This window comes from Oncorhynchus gorbuscha, linkage group LG24 (assembly GCF_021184085.1).
Source record: "Oncorhynchus gorbuscha isolate QuinsamMale2020 ecotype Even-year linkage group LG24, OgorEven_v1.0, whole genome shotgun sequence".
Classification (NCBI taxonomy): Eukaryota; Metazoa; Chordata; class Actinopteri; order Salmoniformes; family Salmonidae; genus Oncorhynchus; species Oncorhynchus gorbuscha.
The window spans coordinates 14,295,843-14,310,937 of NC_060196.1; the positions used below are offsets into that span (position 1 = coordinate 14,295,843).

General features: G+C 42.2%; 2 protein-coding genes across 3 annotated transcripts in view; one reads left to right on the forward strand and one right to left on the reverse strand.

Moving 5' to 3' along the window:
* Positions 1-4,849, forward strand: part of LOC124012125 (N-acyl-aromatic-L-amino acid amidohydrolase (carboxylate-forming) B-like) — a 10,327-nt gene extending 5,478 nt beyond the window's left edge. For both annotated transcript variants that reach the window (XM_046325567.1, XM_046325568.1), the window contains 4 exons: positions 1,192-1,285; positions 1,427-1,534; positions 1,947-2,062; positions 4,430-4,849. In XM_046325567.1, the coding sequence (XP_046181523.1) occupies positions 1,192-1,285; positions 1,427-1,534; positions 1,947-2,062; positions 4,430-4,627 (516 nt within the window). In that variant the 3' untranslated portion in view covers positions 4,628-4,849. The remainder of the gene's footprint in view (positions 1-1,191; positions 1,286-1,426; positions 1,535-1,946; positions 2,063-4,429) is intronic.
* A 2,518-nt stretch (positions 4,850-7,367) lies between these two features.
* cldnd1b (claudin domain containing 1b) lies at positions 7,368-15,026 on the reverse strand. Its single transcript, XM_046325571.1, is given in 6 exon segments — positions 7,368-9,792; positions 9,918-10,026; positions 13,122-13,229; positions 13,744-13,828; positions 13,830-14,309; positions 14,537-15,026. Coding segments are annotated over 5 exon segments (786 nt in total). The 5' UTR covers positions 14,037-14,309; positions 14,537-15,026; the 3' UTR covers positions 7,368-9,515.
* Positions 15,027-15,095: the final 69 nt, after the last annotated feature.

The following is a 15,095-nucleotide window of genomic DNA, read 5'->3' on the forward strand; positions in this document are numbered from 1 at the left end:
ACTTCCTGTATTTTACCTCATTTGCACACACTGTATATCGTTTTTTTTCTTTCCCTACTGTATTATTGACTGTATGTTTGTTTATTCCATGTGTAACTCTGTGTTGTATGTGTCAAACTCCTTTGCTTTATTCTTGGCCAGGTCGCAGTTGTAAATGAGAACTTGTTCTCAACTAGCCTACCTGGTTAAATAAAGGTGAAATAAAAAAAAATATGTTTTAGAGGGAAAGTGGATGGTTAATCTGACTGTTGCTGTCATTGAGACAATATGCTGGTTGGAAGCATTGCTGTCTGGAAGAGGAAGGAAATTACTCTGTCTGTTGCTGTCTTTAACCATGCTTCCATCCACAGTTTGTATGCGAGTAAAGTCACACTGTGTAACAAAAATAATGATGACAGCCTCGATGGAAACAGGAAGATTCGGTACAATTTATCAATGTTCCTTCGATATGGTGGGATCTTTTTGCGTAAAAAAAATGTATTATTGTAAAGATATGGCGGTGGAAACACATTTAATGCGCAAATATTGATGTAATAACCATCATGTATAAGTAAACTTGGGAGTCACACGGTGATATGGTGTGTGGTCCTCCCACTACGACTCGGGAAACTATGCAGTTTATTAGGTTACAGATGGTGAAAGTGCTTGATGCTCCTTTCCAATAAATATCTCGGGTCTTATTCTGGTGACATGATGATCGATGCTTGACTGCCGTTTGCCAAATAAAAAAAATCATTTTTGCTCTTATCCATAATAATCTTGTAACGTAGACTAGCCTACCCACATAGCCTACCCACATAGCCTACCCGCACTGTATCTGCAAGCTGTTGTGCGCTGCGGTTTGCTAGAGTGCGAGTGCCAAGAGCATTTGCTATTTTTAGAGTTGAAAATGTGATGAAAACGCATTGTGAAAAAAGTACATCTGGTGGAAACACACCACTGGTGGGAAAATTGGCATATTTTCTTCATGCAGATTTTAAAATATTCGTATGAAACTCTGTTCCCAATTGGATGGAAACTTAATTTGGCTGGCTGGACTGATTGGAGTGTATCATTTCAACATGACTCTATTACTGTCTTAAAGGGGAAGTGCATGCACCATCTGACCCGGTTTCTATGAGAAGGGCTTCATTTTACTGCTACAATCTGGGTTATATGGGAGTGTAAAGTGTTAATCTGTTGTGTTCTCAGAGGAAGATCACCTCAGCGCCAGTGAGGTTTATCCTGCTGGATCTACCACTAGCTGACGCCTACTCCCAGGACTCCCTGGGCAAGCATGGCTTCTGTAAGTACTTGTGCTTGTGCTGTGTGTTCATAGGAAACACACCATGCAATCTTCTTCCTGTCATAGGAAACCAGTGTTTTTTTCTGTGTGTTTTTCCATTTACGTGACACATGTATTCATTCTGATGCTGTCACTCCACAGCGATAGAGGTGGGACCTCAACCCCATGGTGTGGTCAGAGCCGACATCTTCAACATCATGAAGGAGGCAGTCGACCAGACACTAGATTGGGTCCAGTGCTTCAACTCAGGTACTTGAACTCCCATCAACCGTAAACATTGCTGACCCCTCACATCCCCTACACACAAGAGTACACAACCCTTGATCATCGCTACCTGGCCTACAGCCTTGGTCAAGAACAAGAATAGCATGAACATCATTCATACCTACAAGCATTTAGCTCCCACGTACCAGGAAAAGATACAGTTAGATTTTCTTCATGCACAAGGGCCTACCATTCAACACTATGTTGTCGTCACGGCATTTGTGGTTATTGTATTTTGTATATTTTGTCCTATCTTGTGTACTATAACTGGCCTGTGCTCTTGTATATAATGTATATGTATGTATCAAGACAAGTTCCCTTTCAAGAGAAATGACATTTTCGATTCTATTCTAGTCATTAACCAATTACAAACCATCTCTCATCTTACCTCTACCAGGAAGTGCCTTTGAAGGTGGCGAGGTGGACGATGTGTACACCTTCGTGAAGAGTATAGACTACCCAAGAGACCCAGAGACCAATCAAATCACTGCTGCCATACATCCCCAACTACAGGTTCAGGAACCTTCTGCTCTTGTATATAATTGAACCTTCCTGCAGTTGGTTAAAGTCCTGTACATGGACCCTTCAATGCATAGCTGCTGCAGCACTCCCTGATAAATTGAAATACTTTTTCCATAATTAGGCAACAAAAACGTTTTCTCCTAAAGTTATATTACTCCTGTCTGAACAGTCATAAATGACATAATTCAAAATACTAAACCAGAGTGCATAATTTAGCCACAGAGGATAAATAGCTTCTAAAAAATAGCTGTGGATTAAGTTTTATCACAAGCACTTACAGTCGGGAAGTCGGCAATTTGGGCAGCATGCGAGCCAAGTATAAAACAGCTTGTTGAGTTGTGGCCATAGACATAATCCCCAAAAATGATTTTAGAACCTCTAACCATGGAACTTTGACTGTTAAACTCATGGGTACACTATCAATGGCTGCCAGTTCTGACATGAATAGGAACTGTCATTTTTGGATTATATTTCTATGGGTGGTTGCAGCTGCCAGTTTGCCTTTCGCAAATTTCCAAATACAATTTCGAGAAAAACGTAGGCCTACCGTTTGAAAAGTAAATGCCTACTGCCCGAAAAATTTGAAACAACTTTTGAATGAGTCTGAGTAAATTTTGAGATATTGGCACGAGCTCCTCGGCCATCACGGGTGAGTAGCCTCTACTTCATCTTTATCATTGGGTGAATCAGTGCCACTGGGAAGTGTATATTGTAGCCTACTGTAGCCTATACTATATACTGTATACAGTATACTACATATCAGGGTTTCCGATTATGACAAATTGACGCCGGACAAGTCGTTGGGAAGGTTTTTATTTATCGGACATTTGAGAAATTTACCGGTAGTTCATATGCATTGGGTGCTTAATCCATTAGAGCGTCCACCCACGCAGCCAACGCCAACAATAAACTATGGATAACTATGGATAATAAACATGTGTACATGTCCTTAAAAACAGCCTATAACAAATTACAAAAACCCTATTCATTTTGTTTCTATGTTTAGCATAAGCAAAACTTCAACTTGTTTTTTTTGTTTCCTAAAACAATAATTGTCCACCTCGCGGATCAGCTGTCAGAGATTTGTACGCTAAATGCATCGTGTAGGCTTAGGTGTCCACTATATGCTATATTATGTAGCCACACCGTTTCAACATTTTATTAGGGCAATATTGAAAGTGAGTCAAGCCATTGTTTATAGGGAAAATATGAGTAGAATATTATATCAAGGCAGACACAACATTACAGTTGGAATGTAATTTGGCAAAATAAAATTTAAACAAAAATGTAAACAAATTTAAACAGTCTATATTTAAACAGTCTATATTGCAGAAATGACCAAGAAAGGCAAGTGCCTACCGTACTCAACACATGCTGACAGCTATAGGCTATTGATATTTATTTGACAAAAGTTACTTATAACACATCTTAAGTTAAATACAGAGCACATAATTAAAAAGAGAGCTCAAACTTAATTCAGCCAACATAAATGTCTCAGCAGAATGAAACAAAACACATTTAGCATATTTCAAGAATTGGTTTAGATGAATAAATAGGCCTACAATCATTTATTTTACCTTTATTTAACTTGCAACCTTCCTGGTTACTAGTCCAACGCTCTAACCACTAGGCTACCCTGCCGCCCCAGGGCAACAATGATATGCAGTAAAGATACAAAAAAAAAAAGTTCAAAAATGGCTTCCAACCTGAATAGCATGCTGCACTGTTCAGACACATCAGATGATACGGTGTCCCGTAAAGCTGAATTGGTCACCTTCTAAAGTAAACAACTCCCATGTAATCTTAATCTTTTTGACCTGTTGCATGGACATACAATCATGTACAAAATGTCCCAAATTTCCCCACGGTGTCTCTTACAGCCTGTTCGTGTTCAGTGTGTACTGGCAGCTATTATTCCACAGGAAGCTTATCTTAAATCACAAACAACAGATGACTTAAACATGAGAGCAGTGGACCAGGCCTTGAAGAGTGAGCGGCCTCTGATTTAATATCAATCCCAATGCTCAATCTTCTTCAAATTACTAAAATATTGCATATTATTGGATCTGAAAGCTGATAACCATTTACTTTGTTACTTTCACTAGCCTCCATAATCTGTTTCCTTCAACCAGGACTCTCTTCTTCCCAATTAGGAAGACTTTCTCAATCGACTACTTACGTACACTGATCACTCCCAAGCAACATTCTGCTTTTCCCCCTATTAGAAGGTTCAAAACGAAACAAACGATAACTTTCTCCATGATGGAAGGCATTGTTCTCATTTTAGTATAATTTCACAGCATAGAAGTAGTACGTGATCTAAATGCGAAGCATGCTGATGTGAATCTCTCTCACCAGGACCGTGACTTCTGCCTCCTCCATCCGGGAGATCCCATGTTCCTGATGTTTTCCGGGGAGATAGTGAAGTACGAAGGGGTAGAAGTCCTCCATCCCTACTTTGTGAACGAGTGTGCGTACTATGAGAAGAGCATTGCATTCCACCTGGCACGAAAGATGACACTCACTATCCCCCCCTTGCGAGTGAAGAGAGATTGATGGGGAGGAAAAGAGAGACCGTTTGAAGAGCGGGAGAATTAAAGGAAAAACACGCACAGAGCCTTAAGAAGCACTTACTAGTCTAACCTCATTTTCAATTGATTTTTAATTCTATTGTTTTTAGTCATCACCAAATATCCTCAGGAATACTGTATGTGAAAGGATGCACGGTTTAATGCAATAATCTAGTATTTCAATTAAACATGTACATTTTCTGTTTAATTAGTTGTCTTCATAGTGATGTAATGTTGCATTTCATTGCTCCATCTAAGTTTGTGCTAGGTACAGACGACACCTTTGAGATACAGGAATGCAGGAAAATACAGGAAAAGTTTACAAGGTACACTATATATACAAATTATGTGGACACCCCTTCAAATGAGTGTATTTGGCTATTCCAGCCACAACGATTGCTGACAGGTATATAAAATCAAGCACACAGCTAGCAATGTCCATAGGCAAACATTGGCAGTAGATTGGCCTGACTGAAGAACTCAGTGACTTTCAACGTGGCACTGTCATAGGATGACATCTGTCCAACAAGTCAGTGTGTCAAATCTCTGCCCTGCTAGAGCTGCCCCTGTCAACTGTAAGTGCTGTCATTTTGAAGTGGAAACGTCTAGGAGCAACAATGGCTCAGCCACGAAGTAGTAGGCCACACAAGCTCACAGAACGGGATTGCGAATGCTGAAGCTCGTAGTGAGTAAAAATCGCCTGTCCTCGGTTGCAACACTCACTACCGAGTTTCAAACTGCCTCTGGGAGCAACTTCAGCACAATAACTGTTCGTCGGGAGCTTCATGATATGGGTTTCAATGGCTGAGCAGCCGCACACAAGCCTAAGATCACCATGTGCAACGCCAAGCGTTGGCTGGAGTGCTGTAAACCTCGCCGCTATTGGACTCTGGAGCAGTGGAAACTCGTTCTCTAGAGTGATGAACCAGATGAATCTGGGTTTGGCGGATGCCAGGAGAACGGTACCTACCCTAATGCATAGTGCGAACTGTAAAGTTTGGCGGAGGAGGAATAATGGTCTGGGGCTGTTTTTCATGGTTCGGGCTAGGCCCCTTAGTTCCAGTGAAGGGAAATGTTAATGCTACAGCATACAATGATATTCAAGACGATTCTGTGCTTCCAACTTTGTGGCATATGTTTGGGGAAGGCCCTATCCTGTTTCAGCATGACATCGACCCTGTGCACAAAGTGAGGTCCATACAGAAATAGTTTGTCGAAATCGGTGTGGAAGAACTTTACTGGCTTGCACAGAGCCCTACCCTCAACTCCATCAAACACATTTGGAATTAATTGGAATGCCAGGCCTAATTGCCCAATATCAGTGGCCGACCTCACTAACGCAGTTGTGGCTGAATGGATGCAAGTGTCCGTAGCAATGTTCCAACATCTAGTGGAAAGCCTTGCCAGAAGAGTGGAGGCTGTTATAGCAGCAAAGGGGGAACAACGAGCAGGTGTCCACATACCTTAGGTCATGTAGTGTATCAACGCAGAATGTCGTCATGCAAAAGAACAGCTCGGGTTTGGCATGAAGTTGGATGATTGATAGGTGGTTGTCTTGGTAGGCATCGTCAGAGGGAGTGTCGCAGCATCGAGAGGAACCCTGGATGATTAAAGGAGCATGATGGTTCGGAATGGTTGAAAGAGCGTGGTGGTTTCGGGAGGATGGTTTCTTGGACGTTATGGTATCGGGAGATGAAGACAGTGTTTGGGGTGGGAGTGGTATCGGCTTCTCAGCAGAGTTAATGTATCCTGGAAAAAAACAAGAAGAGCAGAGAAGGGAGGAGATGGGTGGTAGAGGGATGCAGAACGCTATCAAAGATCAAGACGGTGGCCCGTTCCTGTAGGTTCATGCTCTACAACATCCGCAGAGTACGACCCTGCCTCCCACAGGAAGCGGCGCAGGTCCTAATCCAGGCACTTGTCATCTCCCGTCTGGATTACTGCAACTCGCTGTTGGCTGGGCTCCCTGCCTGTGCCATTAAACCCCTACAACTCATCCAGAACACCGCAGCCCGTCTGGTGTTCAACCTTCCCAAGTTCTCTCACGTCACCCCGCTCCTCCGCTCTCTCCACTGGCTTCCAGTTGAAGCTCGCATCCGCTACAAGACCATGGTGCTTGCCTACGGAGCTGTGAGGGGAACGGCACCTCAGTACCTCCAGGCTCTGATCAGGCCCTACACCCAAACAAGGGCACTGCGTTCATCCACCTCTGGCCTGCTCGCCTCCCTACCACTGAGGAAGTACAGTTCCCGCTCCGCCCAGTCAAAACTGTTCGCTGCCCTGGCCCCCCAATGGTGGAACAAACTCCCTCACGACGCCAGGACAGTGGAGTCAATCACCACCTTCCGGAGACACCCGAAACCCCACCTCTTTAAGGAATACCTAGTATAGGATAAAGTAATCCTTCTCACCCCCCCTTTAAGATTTAGATGCACTATTGTAAAGTGACTGTTCCACTGGATGTCATAAGGTGAATGCACCAATTTGTAAGTCGCTCTGGATAAGAGCGTCTGCTAAATGACTTAAATGTAAATGTAAGAGAACAAGAAATGGATTGGGTGAGTATATACAGCCATTGATTGGCGAATGGGAGTTGTAAATTGATTGTCAAGAGGGAAGGAGATGTAAATTGTTTAAGGTGTGGTCTTTCCTCATGTTACACACATCATTTGAATGATTTAAAACACACTCTCACGCACATACAATATTAACACTCAGACCGGAGGTGAGCATAGGTTTACTTTATTCTTATGGAAAACAATTAAGCAGTTTGCTTTAGGTATAGTGACATATAAAAACACAAAAGCCACAAGGTGTTTCAACACATTTAAACACCCTTCATAAAATGTGTCCCGGTGAACCATATCTGTTGAGTGCTCATTTACCAAGCGTACTTGGAGTTAGTGTCAATTGTCTTGTCATTGGTAGTTTCAAGCTGGCTTCAAAACACTGTAGGCTTCCGAAAACCTAAGTATTGTAACTACACTTCAACATAACCGAAGAAAACAAACATCATAAACATCAAAAGGAAGATCAAAACACTGGTTAGCTATAGTGGTGTCAAAACGACACAGGGCAACATGTCTTTACATTCAAAACGTTTAAGTTAACAAAGATGGATGACAATGGCAAAGAAGTGGTTACATTCCAATAGGTGACATTCAATCAACATATGACAAAATTAAGCAGAAAATTGTCATCTGCTGAAAAAAAAGAAATGTAGGCAAATGGGGTCATGTCACTACAACGCGCTATAGATCACATAATACAAAACCACAAAAAAAAAACATATTTAGTTGAGGAAAACCCACAAAAAAAGGCTAGGATTATCTATCCATGCAGTGATGCAAAAAGCTTTCATTCATAAATGGTAGAGATGGCAACAGAAGCAAAGGCAAAATATGACTCCAAAAGCATCGCTAAAGATGCACCTACAAACAAATGGTTTCAAGAAAAAAAAATGTATAAAACGCACCTCACCTTCTCATAATCAACCACAGGTTTTGTTACACCTGATGCACATACAGCACATGCTGCTGGGGAGAAATGAATCGTAAAAAAATCAAATTGACCACTTGTCTCTATGAATCTCTTAGGATATGTTTATACAGGTGATGTCTCGTTTGAGGTTTTATTGGCTAGTGTCAGCTGTCAAACAGTTGTGCTTAAGGTGGAGTGATCGTTTAGGCCACCCTGTGGGGTGTGGTTAAGGTGTTGTGAAGATTCAGTCACCCTAAAATCTGTCATTCAGGTATAGTAACGGGGAGGATTGTCATGACGACAACACTGTACATCCGTAGATGTTTCAGAGTGAATTACTGGGCCACCCTGTGCTCTTCATGCCTCGTCCTGGCGAGGCCAAAGTGTGCAGGCTTTTGTCCCAGCCCAGCACAAAGTCACTCGAGTTGTGTTCAGTAGGGCACAACGTTGTGGAGCCTTCAGATACTCTGACATGACGAGTAAGAAATGTCAGCTCTATTTATCCCATTTCTATTCACAATGTTTGAGTACATTGCCCCCCTGAACGTGACCCAGATCAGGACCTTTAACAGCTTCGGTGCTGGGCGATTGACAGACACGAACATACAAAGGCCTTCCAAGAGCAGAGGGGTGTCCAACGAAGCAAGCTAAAACTACTCCGGGTTTTCCAATATTAACCAGCCATCTTCGTTTTATTACTTTTCGTGAATGCAGTCTTTGGTGTGCTCGTCAACGCACAAGCACTGTCTTCCCACTCCACCCCCCCAATATTTATGATGTATATACAAAAGTATTACATTGCATGAAGTTTGAAATGCATTCGGTTATTACTAAATGTGTAAAGTAATATATATTTTTTTACACAAACAAAACATTTGATTAAATTATTGAATCATTTGTCTTCCTCAAATGAAAGGGATGACAACGCAATCGTTGATAGAGGGGAATCTGATTTCATTGGTCCTCAACTCAGGATTCAGGATAAGTGGAGTTAGCTGCAAGTTAGTCTGCCCCGGAGCAGGTTAGTTCTGAAGGGTTCATTGCCATTGAAATGTACGTATTTGGCTAAAAGGTGAGCCACTTTCGTATGACTGGTATCCTGAATTGAACTCAGACTTGACCAAAGTTACCTTGCTAACTACACAAATCTGTTTCGTAGGACACCCCTCGGGAGTATGAATCATTGTTGTGTAGACTGCCATTTAGGGTCACATTCAGTAAAACATGCAGTTTGTAAAATGTTTAGAAACGTAGCCATTTCATAGAAACAATCTCACCTTCCACAAATTGGAGTCCACATGTGACTGGAAACACTACAACTTCACATTTTCCATTTCAAAACGTTATGCTCTTACTGAATGCAACCCTGACATATGAAATAAACCCCTGTCTCTTTAGGCCACCCGGTAGGCAGTCATGCGGGTGTAGTTCTGGCGGTGGCTCCGGGCGGCCCACAGGAAGAGGGCGGCCGCCATCATCTGCAGCGGTGAGGAGATGAGGGCCAGGTAGAGGGACCAGCCCAGGGAGCCGTCCACACCGTCGGGACGCACTGAGACCCTGTGGAGCAGGTCCATGCCAGCCAGGAAGCAGCACACTGTGCCCAGGGAGCACAGACCTGGATGGGAAGGACAACAATGAATGAATGTAACTTCATGCAATTGTACATTTAACCTTCATGAATCCCTTAGCTTTCATTAGTACATTTTACAAGTGTTGTTGGGTGTAAAGTGTGTTTGTGTGTGGTGGGATTAAGGGTGTTGAGAGGCATTGTGATTATCCATGTAGTTCTCAAACACAGGGTGGGGGTGATGCTGCGGCAGAGGCAGGCGCACACACCGATGAGCCCGCTGAGGAACACCAAGGCTAGGGACACCAGAGGCAGCAGGAACTGGCACCTCCACAGGTCTGCTCAGACACAGAGAGAAACCAATTTAGAAACGTCAGAAAAGTGCAGTACAAATAAAGTTATTTTTATAGATTCGTAGAGATGAACAATATCTGAAGAAAGAGCTTTATAATGCCAAACCAATGTTTATTACTGTGTCTATTTGCTTGAGAGAGAAAGGGAAAGAGATGAGTTCACATGACTGTCAGTAACAATAAACAGTGGAAACCACCAAATTTCCAACTCTCATTTCTATGAAACACAGTTTGAACCAAGGTTATTATAGTAAATGAAAAACTAAAACTAATCCGGAAACTGAAATAAAATTAACAAACCTGTTTGAAAAACTAAAATTATACGACTTCAAAAACACAAATAAAATAAAATTTTCCGTTTTTTTCTCTCTACATTTTTGGGAAAAAAATCGAACAGGTTTTTCAAGCTTCTGAATCTGGTGGGTCACAGATTGGGTTTGAGTGGTAAAGGTTCAAGCAACAGACTGTAGACAAAAGTCGAGGAGTGAAGTCAGAGGTGCAACTGCAGAAAAGGGGACACAAATCAAAGTGATCTTTTAGACCCCTCTAACCAATTCATTGTACACGTTAGGCCTATGTTTTCTGCTGGCGAGTGTGTGATATGGGGGTTTAGAAAAGTTTATTTCACCTTTTATAAAAAATAAATGTAAAAAAAAGCTAAACAATGGCAGGTTTGTTGTTACGGATACCAGTATCCTGTGTGTGTGTGTGTATCCTGTGTTCTGTTCTCTCCTCCCCTCACAGGTGAAAATCATCACTCCCCAATCAGATCTCTCTGTTTCACTCTCTCTTTGTGTATTGACCTCTCTTTTGTTTGAGCACCTCCATAGCACTTTGTCCTCACCTGTGAGTATTGTTTTGGTTATGGTGTTTGTTTGATTTCTGGTGGGAAAAGGGGAAACCAAGACAAGTCGCCCATGGGCATACACTACCCGTAGGTAAACTTTGTTAAATACACTAATTAGAACTGCACGGACCAGCTAATCACTGTATTTTTGGTTAGCTGTTGTTAAAGTAGGCTAGTCTAGCTTAGGGGTGTTTTTGAATACTTATTGTTTCTTTCCTTGGGTCCAGCTCAGCCCCTTTTCCTGCTCCCCCCATTACAGTGTGTTTTACAATAAACCCTGAGTTTGACGGTAGATTTCAGTTGTTGTGGTTATTTCGTTCTCCCTTTTACTTTGTCACTATTATAAATTGCATGAGTTATGTTACGGGTCTCATTACCATCCCCCCTAGACTGTCGGGCCAAAAGGGATTCGTAACATTTGTTGACACTGCAATCATGTTGATCTGAGCCTTGCTGTTTGAAAACCACTAAATGTCACAGATGCACCTCCCCAGACTTCACTCATTGACAACAGTCTGCTTCGTTAGCCTTACTACTCGATCACATCCAATGAGAGGCGCGTGAATCAAGACTTTGCTCTAACACAGAGTAGCTGTGCATGTATACAGGTGCGCTTCACGCTTCTACAACGTGGTAACTACGGGACTGAAACCGCTGAGAAGTTTAGCCTCGCTCTTTAATGCTGCTGGTTGTAAAGGAAATTGACCCACTACTACTGGTTTACTTCGTGCATCTACATCTCAATGGTGGAGTCTACCTTTAAAACCTAACCTATGACTTGACCCATCACCTGATGCATTTCTACCCCATAGTGGCACGACGTGACATCTCAAAATACACAAACTATGTAACAAGTCTCCTAGCCTCCCACGCACAGTCTACTTTCTGTCCCTAAAACAGATTCTAAATCATATACAAACAAAAAAAAATACATGTTTTATAAAACTTTAAATAAAACCAGTGAACCTTGTTTGAACTACAGTAGTTTTATACATTCTGTGTATGTACAGAAAACATTCAGACCCCTTGGCGTTTTCCACTTTGTTAGGTTACAGCCTTATTCTAATTTTGGCTAATTAATGAAAAATAAAAACAGATCACATTTAAATAAGTAATCAGACCCTTTACTCAGTACTTGTTAAAGCACCTTTGGCAGCAATTACAGCCTTGAGTCTTCTTGGGTATGACGCTACAAGCTTGGCACACGTGTATTTGGGGAGTGTCTCCCGCTCTTCTCTGCAGATCCTCTCAAGCTCTGTCAGGTTGGATGGGGAGCGTTGCTGCAGGTCTCTCCAGAGATGTTCGATCAGACTCAAGTCCAGGCTCTGGCTGGGCCAATCAAGGAAATTCAGAGACTTGTTCTGAAGCCACTCCTGCGTTGTCTTGGCTGTTTGCTTAGGGTCGTTGTCCTGTTGGAAGGTGAACCTTCGTCCCAGTCTGAGGCCCTGAGCGCTCTGGAGCAGGTTTTCATCAATGATCTCTCTGTACTTTGCTCCATTCATCTTTCCCTCGATCCTGACTAGCCTCCCAGTCTCTGCCGCTGAAAAACACCCCCACAGCATGATGCAGACACCACCATGCTTCACCGTAGGGATGGTGCCAGGTTTCCTCCAGACGTGACGCTTGGCATTCAGGCCAAAGAACTGGGCTGCCAGCTGTAGGAAGAGTCTTGGTGGTTCCAAACTTAATCCATTTAAGAAAGGCCACTGTGGTGTTGGAGACTTTCAATGCTGCAGAAATAGTTTTGGTACCCTTCCTGAGATCTGTGCCTTGACACAATCCTGTCTCTGAGCTCTATGGACAATTTCTTCAACCTCATGACTTGGTTTTTGCACTGACATGCACTGTCAGCTGTGGGACCTTATATAGACAGGTATGTGCCTTTCCAAATCATGTCCAATCAATTGAATTTCCCACAGGTGGATTCCAATCAAGTTGTAGAAACATCTCAAGGATGATCACTGGAAACAGGATGTACCTGAGCTCAATTTTGAGTCTAGTAGAAAAGGGTCTGAATACTTATGTAAATATGGTATTTCATTTTTTAGCAAAAAAATTGAAATACCTTTTTTCGCTGTGTCATTATGGGGTATTGTGTATAGATCACTGAGGATAATATATATTTTTGAAAGTAATCAATTTTAGAATAACGCTGTAACAAAATCTGGAAAAAGTCAAGGGGTCTGAATACTTTCCAAAAGCACTGTATGTGTGGCTGCAAGGCAAGACTCACATGTCCGAAGCACGTCCTCCCCAGTGTTGTGATTCCCTGGGTCTTTGTACTTGGGTACAAACTGCTGAGGCAGAGTGAAGCTCACACACTGTGTTACCATCTTAGGATCTGAGAAGAGAGAGTTAGACCGGGATTCAATCTGATGTGGGTTGTCGACATTGCAGCTTTTAAAAGGCAATGTTCACACGTTTGCATTCACGGTTAAATGAGGCAGATGTCCACTCAATCAGAGATAGCCTTTAAAAAGCTGCATTGTCGACAAACTGCGATCATATTGAACCCCGGACTCATTGGAAGTAGGCACCAAATATTTATACTAATATCAAACCCAGTGTTGCTCCTGCATGGGTATCAGAAAAAAAAGAGGGCTTTATTTTATAATAAAATATTAGCATGGTGTTTAACACTGATTGACACAGCTATGTGTAACTGTCTATCCAGCACACCGTTTCTGTACCAACACCTGCAATGAATGCTGTAATAAATATAATATATTCATATATAATAATATATAGTAATATAATAAATGCCATTTAGCAGATGATTTTAACCAATGCGACTTAGTCATGTGGTTCAGTGACCCTGCTCCTCCACTCTAGTGTGTGTGTGTGTAGGTTCTTACCAGGCTCTTTGAACCAGTGTGACTGGCCTGGCGCATGTGTCTGCACACACCTCCACCACAGCCCCAGTGTGCCGTTGAGGCGGAAACAGCGTGTCGCTGTAGGTCTTTTCATCAAACTCTCCGTTGATGAAGTCCTCGCGGAGCTCCGAAGCGTTGCTGGCCTCATGGTTGCCGGGCGGACTTCGGTACTGGTACCAGTGCTGTGTTCCCACAGCAATGGAAAGATAGACAGTGGCCAGCAGACTCAGAACAGAGCCAATGACCAGGGCCGTAGCGTAGCGGTTATCCACCATGGTTTCAATTCAAGAGTGTGTCTGTTTGTGGGTGAAAATTATTTCCCTCTTACTGCATTTGTTAGTGTGTCTACTTCTGCCCTCCTATGAAGTCAAAAAGTAGGGGATAAGGGCCCTATAAGAGGACAGCTAGTCAGTGATGTCCTTAACATTGAGAGCGCAGTTCCTGAGCATGATGGTTGTTTCAGTGCTTCCCAGCCTGTCGTCTTCTGTGCCTTCCTTGTAGTCCAGGTCCTCACAACCACACCATCACCAAGTAGGCCAGCGTCACTGCTTTGAAGGAGAACAAATCAGAAGAAAATGTATTTCAAACTGTCACTCAACTACATTTTAATTCAGTTCTTAGACTGGCACATTTAGTCTCTGATAGCAAGATCCTGTAACCTTAACAAGCAGCAAAGTTACAGGTATAAGCACAAATTAACGGGAGTTAGCTAGCTGTCAGTATCTTGCTAAGGCGAATGTAAATAAGCATATGGTAATAATGATTAAGTAATTACATTTATCTGCCTAGCTTACGAAACAGAAATCGATTTCCCTGCTATGAGGAAAGTATCAAAGTGGCAAGAATTACACATATGGCCTTTTATCTACCGACTGCCATCAAAGGCTAATATTGCTAACTAGCTAACGTTAACTGGTGCAAAACCGCCACGACAGTGGCATGTTTCTTGTAAAAATATAGATTTGTTGTGAATGAAAAAAAAAAATCAACATGCATTTAAATAATTGACCAATGTAATGGCTATCAGATTAATTTAAACGATACTAACGTTGAAAGCAAATACTAAATAGCTATTCAACTCACTCAATAGCGTTCCTTTTCCGGATGATTTAAGGCTTTCACTAGTTACCCCAACCACAAAGTTTGAATTGGTCCAAAACATTTTATGAAAACAAAAATGTGCTTTTTGGTCTTAATTTAAGGTTAGGTATAAGGTTGGCAGTGTGGTTAAGGTTAGGTTTTTAAAAAAAAATCGGATTCTGTGAATATTGTAGAAATAGAGGGGTTTATGACTTTGTGGTTGTGGTAACTATTGAGGGGTGTGGGTTCTTTTG